The sequence below is a fragment of the Pistacia vera genome, unplaced genomic scaffold (genome assembly GCF_008641045.1).
Source record: "Pistacia vera cultivar Batoury unplaced genomic scaffold, PisVer_v2 Contig118, whole genome shotgun sequence".
NCBI lineage: Eukaryota > Viridiplantae > Streptophyta > Magnoliopsida > Sapindales > Anacardiaceae > Pistacia > Pistacia vera.
This window is the reverse complement of record NW_022195226.1, coordinates 1,494,267-1,511,215: the sequence shown is the minus strand read 5'-3', so window position 1 is coordinate 1,511,215 and position 16,949 is coordinate 1,494,267. Positions and strand designations below refer to the sequence as shown.

At 33.2% G+C, this 16,949-nt stretch overlaps 1 protein-coding gene across 1 annotated transcript; it reads left to right on the top strand.

The window, feature by feature from the left end:
- The first annotated feature begins 7,753 nt into the window (after positions 1-7,753).
- On the top strand, positions 7,754-11,238 carry LOC116109260 (amino acid permease 3-like). Its single transcript, XM_031395491.1, has 7 exons — positions 7,754-7,907; positions 8,918-9,041; positions 9,152-9,385; positions 9,477-9,570; positions 9,704-9,918; positions 10,038-10,177; positions 10,295-11,238. Exons 1-7 carry the CDS (start codon positions 7,902-7,904, stop codon positions 10,946-10,948), a joined length of 1,467 nt encoding a protein of 488 aa, XP_031251351.1. The 5' UTR covers positions 7,754-7,901; the 3' UTR covers positions 10,949-11,238.
- Positions 11,239-16,949: the final 5,711 nt, after the last annotated feature.

The window sequence follows — 16,949 nt, the reverse complement described above, 5'->3', positions numbered from 1 at the left end:
ATAATGAAAAAATATAAATAAAAATTGAATAATGGATGAAATTGAAGAGAGTTTGAGAATTGGAGTAGAGAAAATAAGAGTGAGAGTTGAGAGGATGAAGCAAGATGGCGACTAGTGATAGAGAGGAAAAAAATGGCAACGGGAAAGATGGTGAACGGAAGTTTACATTTCGGTTTTCAAAGTGAAACAACGAAGAAGGAGAGAAGAGATATTTGTGATTTAGGGATTCTAGTTTCTTATTCCAACGTGTTTTACATTATTTCAATAGGGTGGATTTGCAAATTTTAAAACTTATAAATTTTTATGACCCCTATAACTTTAAAAACTATCAAATAACCCTCGTCTGGAAAAACTAGCGAGCTTTTCGAGTGAGTTGTACCTGGTCGAACTCGACTCGACTAAGTATTCGAGTAGCTCAAACTCGAGCTCGACTCGACTATTATCGAGCCAAGCTCGAAAAAAAACTGAGCCGAGCTTGAGCTGCTCAACTCGGTTTTCACCCTACTTGACACTATCTATAGAAAGGTGTAAAGGACGTGGATGAGTCATGTATGGATATTGTGCTTACATATTTGTACCACTGTTAGAGGATACATGCACATTGGATATTTACTTATTCTATAGCCATATCGTCTATAATAAATTGTTAAGATTATACTTATTACCGTTGGATTCATCTAATGGACTGACATCATCATACTATGAGACATCCATGGAAAAATACGACACTATAGGGGTTTTTTATATTATAGCTTAGAGGTCCCAAAATATCAAAGATTAGGGGTTCTTGTAAAAGTGTCAAATTATGAGTATATGAGAAGTTAAAAATCAGGGTTTCTTTGGAAAGAATCAGACTATAGGGTTCTTTGGTACTAAATTCTTGGGTTTTCTGATAATGTAAACCTACTCGAGTTTCTTATTGCGTCAAACTATAGGGTTCCTTTGATATAGTGTAACAATAAGGTGTTCATAAGATAAACTAAAAATAGAGCAGTTCTTCGATAAACCAAAAATATAAGGGTTATTTATTATTATAAAAATATAGGGTTTCTCTGAGTTAGAGTAAAACTATGGGTCTCTTTAAATTTCATCAAACTAGGGGTTTTCAATGGATTAAGTAAAACTATAAGGGTTTGTTGATTTGTGTCATACTATAGGTTTTATCTAGTACAAATCAAAATAGAAAGGGTCGTCTAATATGTCAAACTAGAGGGGTTTATCAAGATAGCAAAATTGTACGGGTTCTTTAAATCACGTCAAAACTACAGAGTTTCCCTATATGGCTCTTTTAATATGTGTCAAACTATAAGGGTTCTTTTTGAGACTCTAAACAATAGAGTTTCAAGTTTTTAATAAATTAAACTTAAAGTAAACTTATGAACAATATTTATAATTTTTAAAATACGAGGTTGTCGATGATACTTTAATAGAATCATTTCAATTTTGTAATATAGATGATACGGATGAGGGAGGTCCTAGTGAACCCCAAAATTAGTTGTTTTGTAAATTGTAAATTAATTGTCAATTATTGCACTCTTTTTTCCTTACCAAGTTTTTGTCCTATTGGGTTTTTCTTGGTAAGGTTTTTAACGAGGCAATAATTATTGTAATTTCTTATTTTATTTTTTAATAAATGAATAAATTTAGTTATTCTTATATTAAAATTTTAATGTATAAAAATTGAATTAATATTTGGAATGTTAACAAAAAATTAATTAATTTAATTTAATTATTGATATTTGAAAAGAAATTAACAATTAACTAAAAACGATTACATTTATTCATTTATAAATTGTTAATTATTCATTTGAAAAGTTAATTAAACATTTAAACTTAAACAAAATAAAACAAAACAAAATTAGAAAAAAAAAAATCAAAAAGCAGGTTAACCCGACCCAACCCGCGGCCTAACCTGACGGGTTAGGGTTGGCAGTCTGGGTTGGGCCAGCCAATGTTATCGGGCGGGTCAGGACCGACCCGACATTAACAGTAACCCTCTGCAGGTCGGGCCGGGCCGGGCGGGTTGCTTTTCCACCTCTACTCTGGATTGAAGCTCCCTGTATTCTTGACAGAGAGCACAACAATGACAGCATAAATGAGTGACCCAGTCCAGTGCAGGACCCTCGGCAAGGTTGAACTTTCTCCTCAGTTTAGTTCGGTAGTCTGCTGTCTGTTCACATAACCCATACTTCCACTTGCAGCATAAGCCTATCCCCAAGCACATCCCCATGTAAAGCGTTGTACTAGTACAACATGCTTCATTAGTCTGAAGCAGCAGAAAACGATGTGTTCATTTAATTGGCATTAAAATCTATAAACTAAATTGTATTCATAAGAAACATAAACAAATAAATAAAATAAAATAACACAAAAGAAATATTTCAAAACTTACCGATGTTGCCTTCATCTACCATTTCTGCAACCTGGCCGAACGTCAAGCATGGGAATACAGCAGTTACTGAAATGTAAGAAATTAAAAATTATTTTGTATTTATTCATTATTCATTATTTAAGATTTAAAAGTTATTAATTAGTTGGCTTATAAATTTATAAATTTAAATACAAAACCTTTCAACTTTTTACGCAAGTGGGTTCAATATTCGATGCTTAGATCCATGGCGGCGATAAGACATTTACGTAATTCAAAATGATACCACTGAGTTTTAGAGAGAGAGTATCACCATTGCATGGATTATTCCAGCAAGCACATAGCCCACTTTTCCAAGCTTCAGCAGGCTGATCTGCTAGATTAGAACAAAAATGCTATATCCACCAAAAAGTTACACTGAAACACGTGAAAACCACCACGTTGGACCGATTGAAAATAGACATAAATGGACGCCCGTCCAAATTAGCAGGACGGGCGTCCATCTCTATGGATGGGTGTTCATATTATATGGACGCCCGTCCTGCTAATTTGGACAGGCGTCCATAGAGATGGATGCCAGTCCTGCTAATTTGGACGGGCGTCCATCATATAGGGACGGGCGTCCCTAAATGATGGACGACCGTCCCCAGTTTGTAAAATTTTTTTATTATTAAATTTTTTTTTTTTTTTATAAATGTAATGTAAATATGGACGGCCGTCCCTAGTAGATGGACATCTACTAGGGACGGCCGTCCAAACTACATGGACGCCAGTCCATCTACTAGGGACAGCAGTCCAAAGTATTCTAGACGGTCGTCCAATGTACATGGACGGCCGTCCAAAATACATGGACTGGCGTCCATATTTGTTGAAATTTTTTTTTTTTAATTAATAATAACGAATGGCTTGTCTAATACGCTTCATTTTTAAGCGCCAAATTTTTTTCTTCTCTTCTCCTTCATCTTCGTCATTTGTTTTTCTTCTGTTCTTCGTCTACGCCATTTGGTTTTCTTAGCTTCTCCTTCGTTGCGTGTTGTGATTCCTTGACGCCGGTTGCTTCCTCAACAGCCAAGCACTAGCAGCAATATCTCGTCCAAGCACCAGCAGCAATATCTCGTTCTACAGAGATAACCTTCAAACAAAAGTAAATATCAAAACTGTTAAAGCTAGGATTTGTTCGTTAAGGTAAAGAATTTTTGACTTATTTTATATATTCATTTTGTTTCCTATTCTATTTTCGATTGAATATATGTTTGATAGATAATATTTGTTGGTGATGGATTGAATAGATGTTTGATAGATAATATTTGTTGGTGATAGTTGTGAACTAGATTCGTAAACGCAAAAACTGGTATTAGTTATGCATGAAATAACTGAATATGGAAGAGTCCAGTTTGCCTCGTTTCAATGATGTTGAGGTAAATTGTTTTAGAAACTTTTTTAAATATGGTGTATTGTATTGTTTATTATGATGTGTTCACATTCTAATTTTATTTATTATAAAACCCTTGAATCAGGAAAATGAATGTGATGAATTAGAAGATACGGGATGTGCAGAGGAAGAAGTGGAGCCTCATATTGGANACAATATTGAATTCCATTTGTAGATGCTTAAAAACCGCTTTTATGGAGATTGAGACAATCACTTTTATATTCCAATTTGTGCTTACAGGAAATTGATAGGTAGTATTTAATTTAGAAAGCGAAGATGGATCGATGGAGCATTGGAATTCATGTATTTCATTCAAAGATTTCAACTAGCTGGAATTGCCTTCTGACTGATACTAGTAATAGTATTGGTTCTTTCAGATTTTTCTCAATCTCAGTTGCTGTTTTCTACTTTATTCTTTAAATTAACAACTGTCCAACTTGTTACAATGAAAAATTAATTATATATTACCCACTTTTTGTACCCAATTATAAATTAATTAGCAAAATAATTCGTACACATCAGTCAATCTTTTGTTGGAGTCCACTTCAAAGATAACGGGCCACACAGATACATTTGGGAAGCCAATGAAAGATTTCTCTAAATATTTAATTCCTAATTAGGTTTAAGCTTACTAAAAAATTATCTTTATAATATTAGGTTTTACTCTACAAATTTAGTATATAAACTTTTTTTTTCCCTTGTATATAAATGATACCAAATTATAGGATAAATTACTTTTACTATAACAAGAGAGGTGAGATAATATTTCAATAATATTGATTCTATTAGATGTAATCTGTTAATCGGTGAACCAAAATAAATCACAAGTATATTTTTTTCTCTTTTCTTGATTGATATTTGTGTATGTTTTCTGTCTTGATTTCGTAGTACCCTAGATTGTTTCACCCTTCTATACTGATCCGAATATATATATATATATATATATATAGTGTGTGTGTGTGTGTGTGAGAGAGAGAGAGAGAGAGAGAGAGAGAGAGAGATTCATGTATACATGCAGTATTGTCAAGATTTATTCTATAAATTTACTTAAGTGAAAACTTTACATTAGTGGAAGAGAATCCGATTTCAATGAACTACTTATTATTCATTTGAAAATGGAAGAAAAGTCGTATTTGTACTTTGTAGAACTACATGTATCTTTCAACATTTTTGTCCGTTAATTTCTATGTTGATGAGTGATTTTGACACCAATGATCTCGCACGTGTAAAGTGCTAAGCAGATTTTAGAAATTACACGTAATTAATTTTGAGAGTTGTGCTGACATATGTTTGTAGAAATATAAATAAAAGATTGACAAACGAGATTTTTATAATAGTTCGGATGCTTAAAGCGAATCTTACGTCCACTGTTATTTTATTATTTCTGACTATTTTTCTGATATTACCTGTAAGGTATACAAAAATAGAGTAATGTTTTTTTTTACAGAAATAAATAATGATTGAAGCTCAAATGTATGTTCAACTCTCATATGTCCAACCTCCTCATTTCATGAAGAGAATTGCTAATTTATACACATTTGAACTCAACGTAATGAGTGCTTTTACAAGTTGCCTCGACATATGAAAAGCTCTCATTCATCCTGATATTTTATTTTGATAAATGTGGGACAAGTGTTATATTATATTTCTTTGAGGCGGTTTGAGTTTTGATAACTAATACCATTTTGCCTTTAAGTGTTTGTTGAGATCTGATTGGTGGTGTTAACATCAGTTTGGTAGTGTTAATATCAGTGTGTATTTTTAGCATAACATTTACAACAATGTTCGAATATAACGAATAATTATATAAAGTATAAACAATTTCCTCACACGTATAAGCTAAGTTTGGCGTAACCACCGTGCTGATTCCATGCATGTTATGTTAAGTCTGCATCACAAGCTTCTTTAGTTCTTTTAATTCTATTTCAAGATATAACAGAATGTGTTCGATCTTATTGCATTATTAAATAAATAAATAATTCAGAGATGAGTAGAAGCGTGAGACAACTAAACAGCTTACAATCAACATTTGTTGTGTAGTGATTTGTATATATTAAAATATAATTTTTGTTGAAGGTTCTATGAGTTCTTGAGTTTGAGTTTTTCTAAGTATTAATATAGGTAGTTATTAAAGTTCTTATCCAACAGATAATTTTAAAGCTCTACAATTAGTTGAGATACATACAAATTGATTTGGACAAATAAATAAATAAAATATATATATAGCTTTTGTCTTTTGTCGTTTGTCTTTTGTATTTATGAAGCAAAGAATAATAGTATCTCATCTTCAATCATTGTTGCTAAACAAATCTCCTCATCAATCAATAATTTTTTTTCCATTATTTTTGGCGTTCGGTGGAAATTATTGACTAATATTTTTATAATTTAATCAAAGAATATAGAAAATAATAAAATAGTGTTTTGTTTTTTGTAAGAATTATTGTCCAACAGATTAGGGAACCCCATTTTGTGAATGACCCAAGATAAGTAAGGGAACCCCATTTTTGTGAATGGCTTTCATTTCACCACTCCAGTCTTCATCAACTTTTTTGTGCATCCCTTAATTAGTGAAGTGAAGTGGTCATATACAGAACAGAACATAACTTTTTATTGCAATTTCTTCTATTATTATTATTATTATTATTATTATTATTATTATTATTCGTTGTCCATAAAAATGCGTACACATTTCAATCCAAGTAGTTAACCAATTAGAGAATTTTGATTAAATTAATCGTAATTATGGTAAACTCTAATTTAAGTTACAATTAATGTCCCATTCTGTGTGTTGCTTATATTGCCACGTGTAGAGGACAAAATGAATCTGCCTCCACTTGATTATTTTATATCAAGTTAATCTTCGTTTGGTCGATTAATTACTAACACTCTTGGTGGGGAGAAATATATTTTATTTAATTCTTTATAATTTGTATAATATTTTTTATGAACATCCTTTAAAGCTAATAATATTTGTCTGATTCGCCCGAGTGAGCAAACACATGGTGATGATGAAGATTTCTGCAGAGTTAGACCATGGAATTTTTCGATATCGCCAAAAAATGAACTCTTTCTACAAGCATGCACTGTATAATTTAGAATCTTTCGATTGTATTTTCGATAAAGATCAAAATTAAAGTTCACATATTTATTTATATTAACACAACTATATAATAAAAAGCACATGCACATTTAAATTAAATTAGAGTTGTTCATGTACCATGTATAAAAATTACATATTTAAATTAATATATGATTCATTCTAATCCAAACCAAAATGAGATTTTCAAAGGGAAACGCGTTTCCTTTCGGTTGCCACCAAATATTAATTACTAATTAAACAAAAGAGTAATTAAGAGCATCTTAGTGTTCAAGCTTTATTAATTACACATCTGGAAAGGAACTGTTGTTACTTTTTCACGAGAAGAGAGGTGCAGAAAAAACGAAGAAAATTTAATTAAATTAAAACAAGTGCACGTCCAATTCATGAGGGAAGTGAAATTATTGAATTGAATTCAAAGATACTGTCATAAACAGAGTTGAGTGTCTTTAGCTAATAACCTTTCATTCCTCAGTTATTGGGAACCAAATGAGAGAATTAGATACTGCATGTCCACCCATCAATGGCAATAATCGTATTAAGCACATAATCATCAAGAACGATTGAGTGGTGACACCATTTCTTGTTCACTAAAAAAAAAAAGGATTATTAAACATTTGACTGGTAAAATAAATAATTTATTAATTAATTAATAATATCATGTCCTCTCTCCATTGCTCATTCACTTCTTTCTTGTTTATGGGAATGAATGATGAAAGGAACATATTCGGTTACAATAACGATGGATGAGAAGCCATACACGTGAGAATTTTGAGTCACAAGTGGTCCTTTTCTACAGATAAACATAATAATACTAATTTCTTCATCACTTCTCCAACTGCTATATAAGCAATGGAGCTCGATCCAAGATATGCACACAAGTAGATTTACTTCAATTCCCTTCTTCATTTAGAGGAGTTGTTGTTATTGTACCCTCTTTTCTAGAAAGGAGAGTTTCTGAAAGCTCCAGAGAGCTAGCCATTCTGCACGTAGAAGGGGTGACCATGAAGGTATGAGTCTACAGAAACGTTTTGTGTTTAAATTACATTTCATGGCATTCATTAACATCCCGTTCAGCATTAGCTCCATGCGTGGTTTAGCTCAGGAAAAAGCGAACTTTTGAAACTATCATATCTCCGAAAAATATACAACTGCAAGCTTGCTTTTGGCAGATTAGTGTTTATTCTAATATAGATTACCAACTTCTACCCAACTAACAATAACTTGTAAAACAATACCAAAACTTGTTAATTGCTGGTATTAATGTTTCATTAGTATAGAGAAAGCAAGATAGCTACGCAAATGAACTACTTGTGTGAGAAGATATAATAGAAATAAAAAACTGTAAGTGGGCTAAAAAACAGAGATATTTTGTTGGGGATATTGACTGCAGAAACAATTTCGGTTATTGTTACTGTAGAGAAATGAAAAGCAGGGCAGTGAGAAAGTGATCGTGTGGGGTAGAGCCAAATGGTGGGAAAGATTTGCAAAACCTTTTATTACAGAAAGAAACAGCTCCGAAGGTGGTGAAGTTTTTGGGTCAAACTGGTGGTTGACTACACGGTTGTAGTCTGTGTGTGTTTTACACCACGTGGCCCTTGGCTTATTGCTTCTCATCAGTTATATATACCCCAGTTCCATGCCTCGTTTTGTACACAGAATTCAATTCATTTCTTTTTCTCCCGCAGAAAAATAACATTAATTGTTTGGTTCTATTTCTCTTTCGAGCTATAGCTAGCTAGCTAGCCTACTCATCTTGAGTAAGAGCTCTGGATCCTTTTGAGTTTCTGTGACTCCTGAAAGGTGTGGAGATGAAAATCCGAGTGTCAGTTGAATCAAGTCATAACTAAACTTAGATCCATCAAAGAAACAAGACTGATATCTCTTCTTTTCAACTTTTCTTAGAAGCTTGCCTTTGTTGATTTTCATTTACAGTACACAAACATTGAGTTACTGAATAATTTTTAAGTAGAGTTGCTTAAAGAAAGGCTTATTTTTCGTGCTCTCTGTGATAACAAAGATGGGTGAGAACACTGGCAACAAGAACCACCTTCATCAGAACCAAGTTTTTGATCTTTCCCTTGACGTGCATGCTCAAGGCGGCTCCAAGTGCTTCGATGATGATGGCCGCCTCAAGCGAACTGGTAATTTACTTTTCTTAAAGCAAAAAGTAAATATGTTATGCTTTTGATAAGTAGATTCAGTTAACGTGTTTATTAATGATTCTTCTTTTTATGTTTTGTTTTTGAACCAGGTAATGTTTGGACCGCAAGTGCTCACATAATAACAGCTGTCATAGGGTCGGGAGTTCTGTCCCTGGCTTGGGCCACAGCTCAGCTGGGATGGATTGCGGGGCCAACTGTCATGTTCTTGTTCTCTTTTGTCACTTATTACACTTCTACTCTTCTGGCTGCTTGTTACCGTTCAGTGGATCCTATCAATGGAAAGAGAAACTATACTTACATGGACGCTGTTCGATCCAACCTTGGTAAATTTCACCACTGTCAAAATATTTAACAATTAAGCAACTCGGGTTCACTCGAATATCTAAAGTACTTTTCCCCTTTTTTTTCCCACAGGTGGGTTTAAATTTAAGATATGTGGGCTTGTTCAATACCTGAATCTTTTTGGTGTTGCCATTGGCTACACAATTGCCTCATCTATAAGCATGATGTAAGTTTTATTTTATTTTTTTTTCTATTTGTTTTTTTTTTTTTTTTTCTTTTTTAAAACTAAGCATTCTAAATAGAATTTTATGGTTGTTGTTTTAGTGGCTTAATGAATCTTCTATTTTTTGGTCAATCAGGGCTATCGAGAGGTCAAACTGTTTCCACAGTAGCGGTGGCAAGAATCTATGCCATATGAATAGCAATCCATATATGATTGGTTTTGGCGTGGCACAAATTATTTTCTCTCAAATTCCTGACTTTGATCAGTTATGGTGGCTCTCCATTGTTGCTGCAGTCATGTCCTTCACTTACTCAACAATTGGTCTCGGTCTTGGCATTGGTAAAGTTGCAGGTAATATGGCTATCTGCATCTGTAGTTGCAAATTTTATACTATGCTTGGATTTAATTTGCAGGAAGTTGGTGGTTATGGAAAAGCTAACTTAAGTTTTTTTTGTTTACTTTATTTCCAGAAAGTGGAACTTTAAAGGGAAGTTTAACTGGTATAAGCATTGGAACTGTTACTGAAACCCAAAAGATATGGAGGAGCTTCCAAGCACTCGGAGACATAGCTTTTGCTTATTCTTACTCCATCATCCTCATTGAAATTCAGGTATATATATATCTTCATTTTCTAATAAATACCAAAACAGAAAGTGTTTGATATTTTTTTTTCTTTTGGGATAATTTAGATGCTGATATAAACTAATGAATAATTGGTATGTAACAGGACACAGTAAAATCCCCACCATCAGAAACAACGACAATGAAAAAGGCATCACTAGTAAGTGTTGGAGTAACAACTCTATTCTACATGCTGTGTGGCTGCTTTGGCTATGCTGCCTTTGGAGACTTATCACCTGGAAATCTCCTCACTGGTTTCGGTTTCTATAACCCTTACTGGCTGCTTGACATAGCCAATGCAGCCATTGTTATCCACCTTGTTGGTGCATACCAAGTTTACTGCCAGCCCCTCTTTGCATTCATCGAGAAACAAGCTGCTGCAAGATTCCCAGACAGTGAATTTATCACCAAGGAAATTAAAATCCCAATCCCAGGATTTAGATCCTTCAGTCTCAATCTCTTCCGTTTGGTCTGGAGGACAATTTTCGTGATCCTAACCACTGTGATTTCGATGCTTCTTCCATTCTTTAACGACGTAGTTGGTCTCCTTGGAGCTCTAGGATTTTGGCCACTCACAGTCTACTTCCCTGTTGAGATGTACATAGCACAAAAGAAGATACCAAAGTGGAGCACCAAATGGCTTTGCCTGCAAATCCTAAGTTTTGCTTGCCTTGTTATCACTATAGCTGCCGCTGCCGGGTCTATTGCAGGAGTTGTTCTTGACCTTAAGTCTTATAAGCCCTTCTCGACCAGCTACTAATTCAGTTGAATCGAAATGGTAGTCGCCATTCATCAACATTTTCCAAGACAAGGAAGAATTTGATTAGGATTTTCAGTTCTTGTTCATGTTCATATCACCTAAACAGTCGTGTCACTTTGTATTGCTCTTGGTTTGTTGTTGTTTCTTTTTCATCTTTAATCAAACGAAGCAGGACCAACGTATCCATGGACGTAATAATTCCTGCGTCCCCATTTAAGCTATGTGTAACTGTGTCTATTTTCCAAATGCAAAAATACAAAAAGTTAATCCAATTAATTCTAGTTTGTCTCTGTCTCTGTTCATTTATTGTACAATTATATCTATTAACTTCTCATGACACAACTGGCCACCAACAAATCAGCCATCAAATTAATACCATCCAGATAATTGGCAGGATAATGTCCATCTATCTTCCAGCTACTGGAATACATAAATAGCAACTTGTAATCGAACTCCCCTTTATCTATTTTGTCTATGCTGAAATGATATGCATGGCACATATGCTAACTTTCTTTGAACCATTCTAAGTGCCCATTTTTAGTTCGCTCTCAAAAAGAGTAAAAAAAAACACATGGGTCAGTCTGCGGGACCATTAAATGCCATGTTCTGAAACAATTTCGGATTGCAATCTCTGCTGTGACTGAAGAAGAAACTTAATCTAGTCATATCTTCAACAATAAGTTCAAATGGGAGGATATGAGAGATGGGTCAGATTCGGAATCGCTTGAGTTGTTACAGTAAAAAGAGTGAGCATTCTTTTGAATTATAATCTCTAATCTCCACCCACCAAACAGTACGACTGTTCCCACCATCAACAATCAATATGAGAAATGGGTGGTGCCAGTGCGAGTTATTAAAGATGAGAAGTGATAGATTCTCCTCTCCTATGTCCCTATAAAGATTGAAAAGTACTGGGAATTATATGGGGAGTATAACGCCTTTTCTTTACTTGAAAATAACATTTTGTTTTAACTCACCTGGAGATTCATGAACCCTTAGCAGAAAGGTAAAGAGATTAGACAAAAAGAAATGTAAAAAGAATCTACTGATAAATTATGGAAATTTCTGCCAATAATTAACCAGCTTTAAATGTATGGCTATCAGATGTTTCCGCAAACAAATGGAGTAAAACTGGAAGGGAATTTGGTACTTCAAACTTGCAGCTTCTTTTTCTTTCGGTTATTGGTTCTAAATGAACCTCTTGTCTCTTCAAACTATTTAGTCTTCTCACCAAGAACATCAATCAGTAACTTAGACAAGCTATAACTTGACAAGGATTCTTACTTGAAATTCAAGGTAAAATAACTTTCACCGTTATTGCGGTACTGAATTCTAATGAGTTCACAAATGTTCATGAAAACAGATTGTTTAGTGGAGAGCCTTAGGCATGGGACCCGAAAATTGTTTCAAAACATAGAAATTTGCCCGCTTGCAACATTGAATGCTCTTTAGCTTTCCTCAAACAATAATAATATCTATTAGCTATAAAATGATTCTCATGTTATCACGATAACACTATCCAAAACATGATCAATGTCAAGATAACACTGTTAAAAACATGATTTGATCATGTTTAGCGTTAGATTGGCAATGGAATGTTGATTGAATGTAAATGATAAAATATTTATAAAAAAGATCAATTCAAGATTTAGAATTGACCCCACTAGATCCAGAAACTCTAAATGTATAGTATAGATAGGTAAGTTTAATATCATTCTGGAATATGGATCTTTGGAATCTCCAAGGGACAATTGTTGTATATCCAATGACAATATAAAAATAAAATAAAATAAAAGTTTCAAAATGGTTTCTTTTCACTCAATTTCTGATAACTGAACAGGAAAATCTTGATGGGTTTCATGTGCTTCAGATAGTGGTCTTACTGTGGAGAAGAAAATATGAAAAAGGAGATATAATAATTTATGTGAAAGACTAATATTGGTGGAAGAAGCGGCTGTAGTGGGGAGTGCCACCACCCTAGCGCCGCCAACGGAGATTCACGCCACGTAAGCAGTCTGCGGTGTGGGCCGAAAGAATCAACGCCATCAGAAATTAGTGGGTAGGTGAATGTGGATGACCATAGATAACTTCTCTGGTTTTCCCTGAAGTAACAATAAAATACACTAAATAATGTTTATCTTTTCTGTTTATTGTGGAGATTAAAGAGAAGAATCTCCAAGAATTAAGGGGAGGTGATTCTTCCACCAATTGTGAGAGATTCAATTATATTTAATTAAATCATTTTGTTCCAAGACAAAGCATTAAGTAGAGTCCAATTCTGACTTGATTAGTTTCTGGAGTAATGATCCTCGAAACATCCCATGACAGTTCGGTGATGCATTAATAGTAATTAATGACATATTAACAAGTAATGGGTTTATTTCATATCAAATTATTTATAAATCTTGGTTAAAATTTGGCTTATACAAGTTTGATAACACTAACCACCATTAGATGGCCGAGTAGTCAATTAAGACTCTTGGGTGTATTATTCAAGAGGTCATGAATTCGATTCATCTCGACTGTTAATAGGGTGGTCATTGGAGATTTACCCGGTTGTTAACTTTAGAGTCTCAGAGAATTAGTCGAGGTGTGCACAAACTGGTTTGGATACCTCCGGTCGCAAAAAAAAAAAAAAAGTTCAATAGCACCTCTAATTAATTCCCATAAAAAAAAAAAAAAAAAATCCTGATGTTTTTTGAGTTTCAGGTTAATATTCCAAGAGATTGACTTGAAATAGTTGTTAATATTAGTAGAGTCTTTGATTTTGCAATAGATTTAATTAAAAATAATGCTAAAGTTTCCACCAACTAAATTAAAAACACCATATTTCAACCCAAATTTGATTTTGAGTCACTTGCTTTATTTGATATTGAAATTTTGTGTCCTTGTTCAGAGAAAGTTTTTGCGAATTCTTGCTGAAATTCTTTTCAGTTATTATGACAAGCCCCCCACGCTCCTTCAATTCATCATATTTCAACTGTCGGCTTCTAATTTTCTTCGGATTTGTGAATCCAAATCATAATTAATGTACCATGAAATGAATAACTTGATGTATTAATTTTCTTTGCTTCATAATTCATCCTCTCTCCTTTCCTTGCACTCTTGTGCTACAAAATATGTGACAAATTCTTTGTACCAAATCATTGCCTTAAGCATAAAATCAAGGGTTGTTACCAAATACAAATTCCAATTTTTTGTTACATTACATGTATAACAAAATGTTGAAGTGAAGTAACATACAAAAATTATAGACAGATGGACATGATGCAACATTAATTGAATTGTGAAATAAAAAGGCTAATTTTGTAAATAAATAAGGATGGTATGGTAATATAATAAAAATAACATATGAATTTATATTCTTAACATTTATATTGAAATTCTAATACATTTACCTCCCTTTGATTTTCCAAAATCAACATTAGGTCCAAACGTTTGACATGTTACAAAATTACCTCCCTTACCATTAATTTCTGTTGTCAAAGCTTGCATAAGATAATGTAATGACTAAAATACCCTTGACACAAAAGCTTTCAATCATTTTTATATGACAATGTGTCTTGTCAACCTTAATACAACCCAACTTCTAAATAACGAAAATGTCCTTATGTGTGCTTCAAATTACGTGTTAAAAGTGACCATTTTGTTACCGTTGTGAATTGGACATTTGAATTTTTCTAGAAACATGCAGTATAATAGGGCTAGGGCATTACTCCACTTATGAATCAATGAAAACACCATGCACATTAAAAAGAAGCATTATAGTTCATATTTCGTAGATCAAGGTTATAAGGGAAGTATCAAGTATCAAGGATCAACACAAGTTATTGAAAATGTCAGAAGGAAAATCTACAAAACGTAATTAATGGTGGTCTAATCGAGTTCAAGAATCAAAGCTGCAGATGTGCATTTTGTGTTGGTCTTCGAATTTCAGAGAGCCATGATAATCCAAACAAGCAATATTTCATTCGTGTAGAATGAAATTATGGGGGTTTTTTTGGGTTTTGGACACCAACAACAAAGGAGATGTAATGCAAATTATTGTTTTTCATTTCACAACAATGAAATTGAATGCAATGAAGTTAAACAGAACTAGAAAATTCATATCACCATTGAACGAAGTAATATCATCCATTGTATCAAATAGTGGCATGCAGTGTCTCACAAAATCACACCATCAATGTTTTCAACCATAACCAGTTTAGCATGAATAAAAAATATTTGCATTCATTCACTTATAGTAACACAACATGATTTGTTAAAGAATGCATCAACTGCATCCGTTAACTTCTACATGTTTACCAAAACAAAACATGTAAATTGATTTGTTAAAGAATACAATGGTCCTAAACGTCCAAAAAAGTCATATGCAACATAACCTCAATTGAAACAAATATCATAAACAAGAAAATTTCATCTTACAATAAATAACCAACAGTATCGTTCAACAAAATAATTAAGAGTAAATGGTTAAACATGTTGCTCTTCCTAATGTTCAACTAACATAAAAGTATAACAAGTGTTAAAAGATCACCAACAATACCCAAATAAGTGTTAAAAGATCACCAACAATACCCAGATAAGTTTCAAAACCATTGTTTCAGTAAGTATTCATGCATAAAACTTAATTCACCAAGAAGTTGAGGTTAGATGTTTTGCACTAGGGGATTATGCTTGGCTTCTTCATTTGTCAATATCCTCGGTCTTAAGTAAAAGATTTGTCTTTCTCCCGCTAAAAATATGTGGTCGGTGTATACCTTGTTTTCTGAAATCAATTTTTACTATTTGATTTTGACTTGATCAGAACATGGATATTAGTATCCTACAATACTTGATACATATCATACAATACGATTCGATACAGGTCGTCAACGATACGTATCAAATAGTGTATTCTAAACCTTTCGATACATTGATATGTATCCTACAATACGTTACGTATCCATTCGTATCCTTAAAAATATCGATACAAATTGATACGACTTTATTAATTTGGGCTAAAGGCCCAAAAAAAAAATTCAGGTCGAAACTAGGTCACCCAACCTGATTCACTAGAACCTACCCAAATTTACCCATTTTGCATGGAGAAAGTGAAGAGGAACATGTATTACCCATTTTGTATGATTATGATAATACAGGTGGAGATATAGATATTGACATTGACATTGATCTTAGAAATGATACGAATGGTTGAGAGAAAAAAATATGGATTCTTAATTTTGTAATTAATTTTGATTATGTAATACCATAATTTAAAGCCAATAATACCACAAAATTCTTTAATTCATTTTGGGAGTGATATTAATTTTTAGAAAATTTTGATTATTTTATTATTATTTTTTTAAATACGTATCTTACGATATGATACGATACACGATACACAATTCAAAAAATTAAATTTTTGATACGCGATTTGATAACCCTAGATCATAATATGCAAATAGAAGATTTATACATATTCCAATGCATTTTTTCGATATCATCATGAGTTATGTACATTTTTAGCCTTAGTACAGTTGGTTTTAATAACAGAAATTGACATTAAGGAAGGTAATTGTGTAATATGCCAAATGTCTGGATCTAGCTGTCAGTTTCGGAAAGTCGAGGGGAGGTAAGTTTTACTCCCGTAAATTTGCATCGAGCGAGGTCGAAGCGCTCGAATTTTAAAACTGATACAAAGGGATAGGCAGAGGCCCACACTATTCAAATATAAGGTCCTTTTGGCCCATGTTGGCTTTTTGCAGAAGCCGCAGCCCAAGGAAAGGAAAGGCTCAGTGTGAGGTCTGGTCTTTGTAACTTTGCTCTTGGGCTTGGCCCAATTTAATAACTAATCTATCTTTTACTTTTAAGATAAAATCCAAATTTAAACCTCAAAACGGGATTGATTTGTTGATATTAGCATTAGAATTCGTTAATATTCATAGTGATTAAAGGAATTTGATGGTGATATTTGTTTAATTTTATGAATTTCAAGAACTTATATTTTAGTCTAGAAGTG

Bases quoted from the DNA above. Each gene is read 5' to 3' on its own strand.
- LOC116109260 (XM_031395491.1), top strand. The intron at 9,386-9,476 runs GTAAATTTCACC...TTTTTCCCACAG, and splicing joins CGCTGTTCGATCCAACCTTG to GTGGGTTTAAATTTAAGATA. The intron at 10,178-10,294 runs GTATATATATAT...GGTATGTAACAG, and splicing joins TCATCCTCATTGAAATTCAG to GACACAGTAAAATCCCCACC.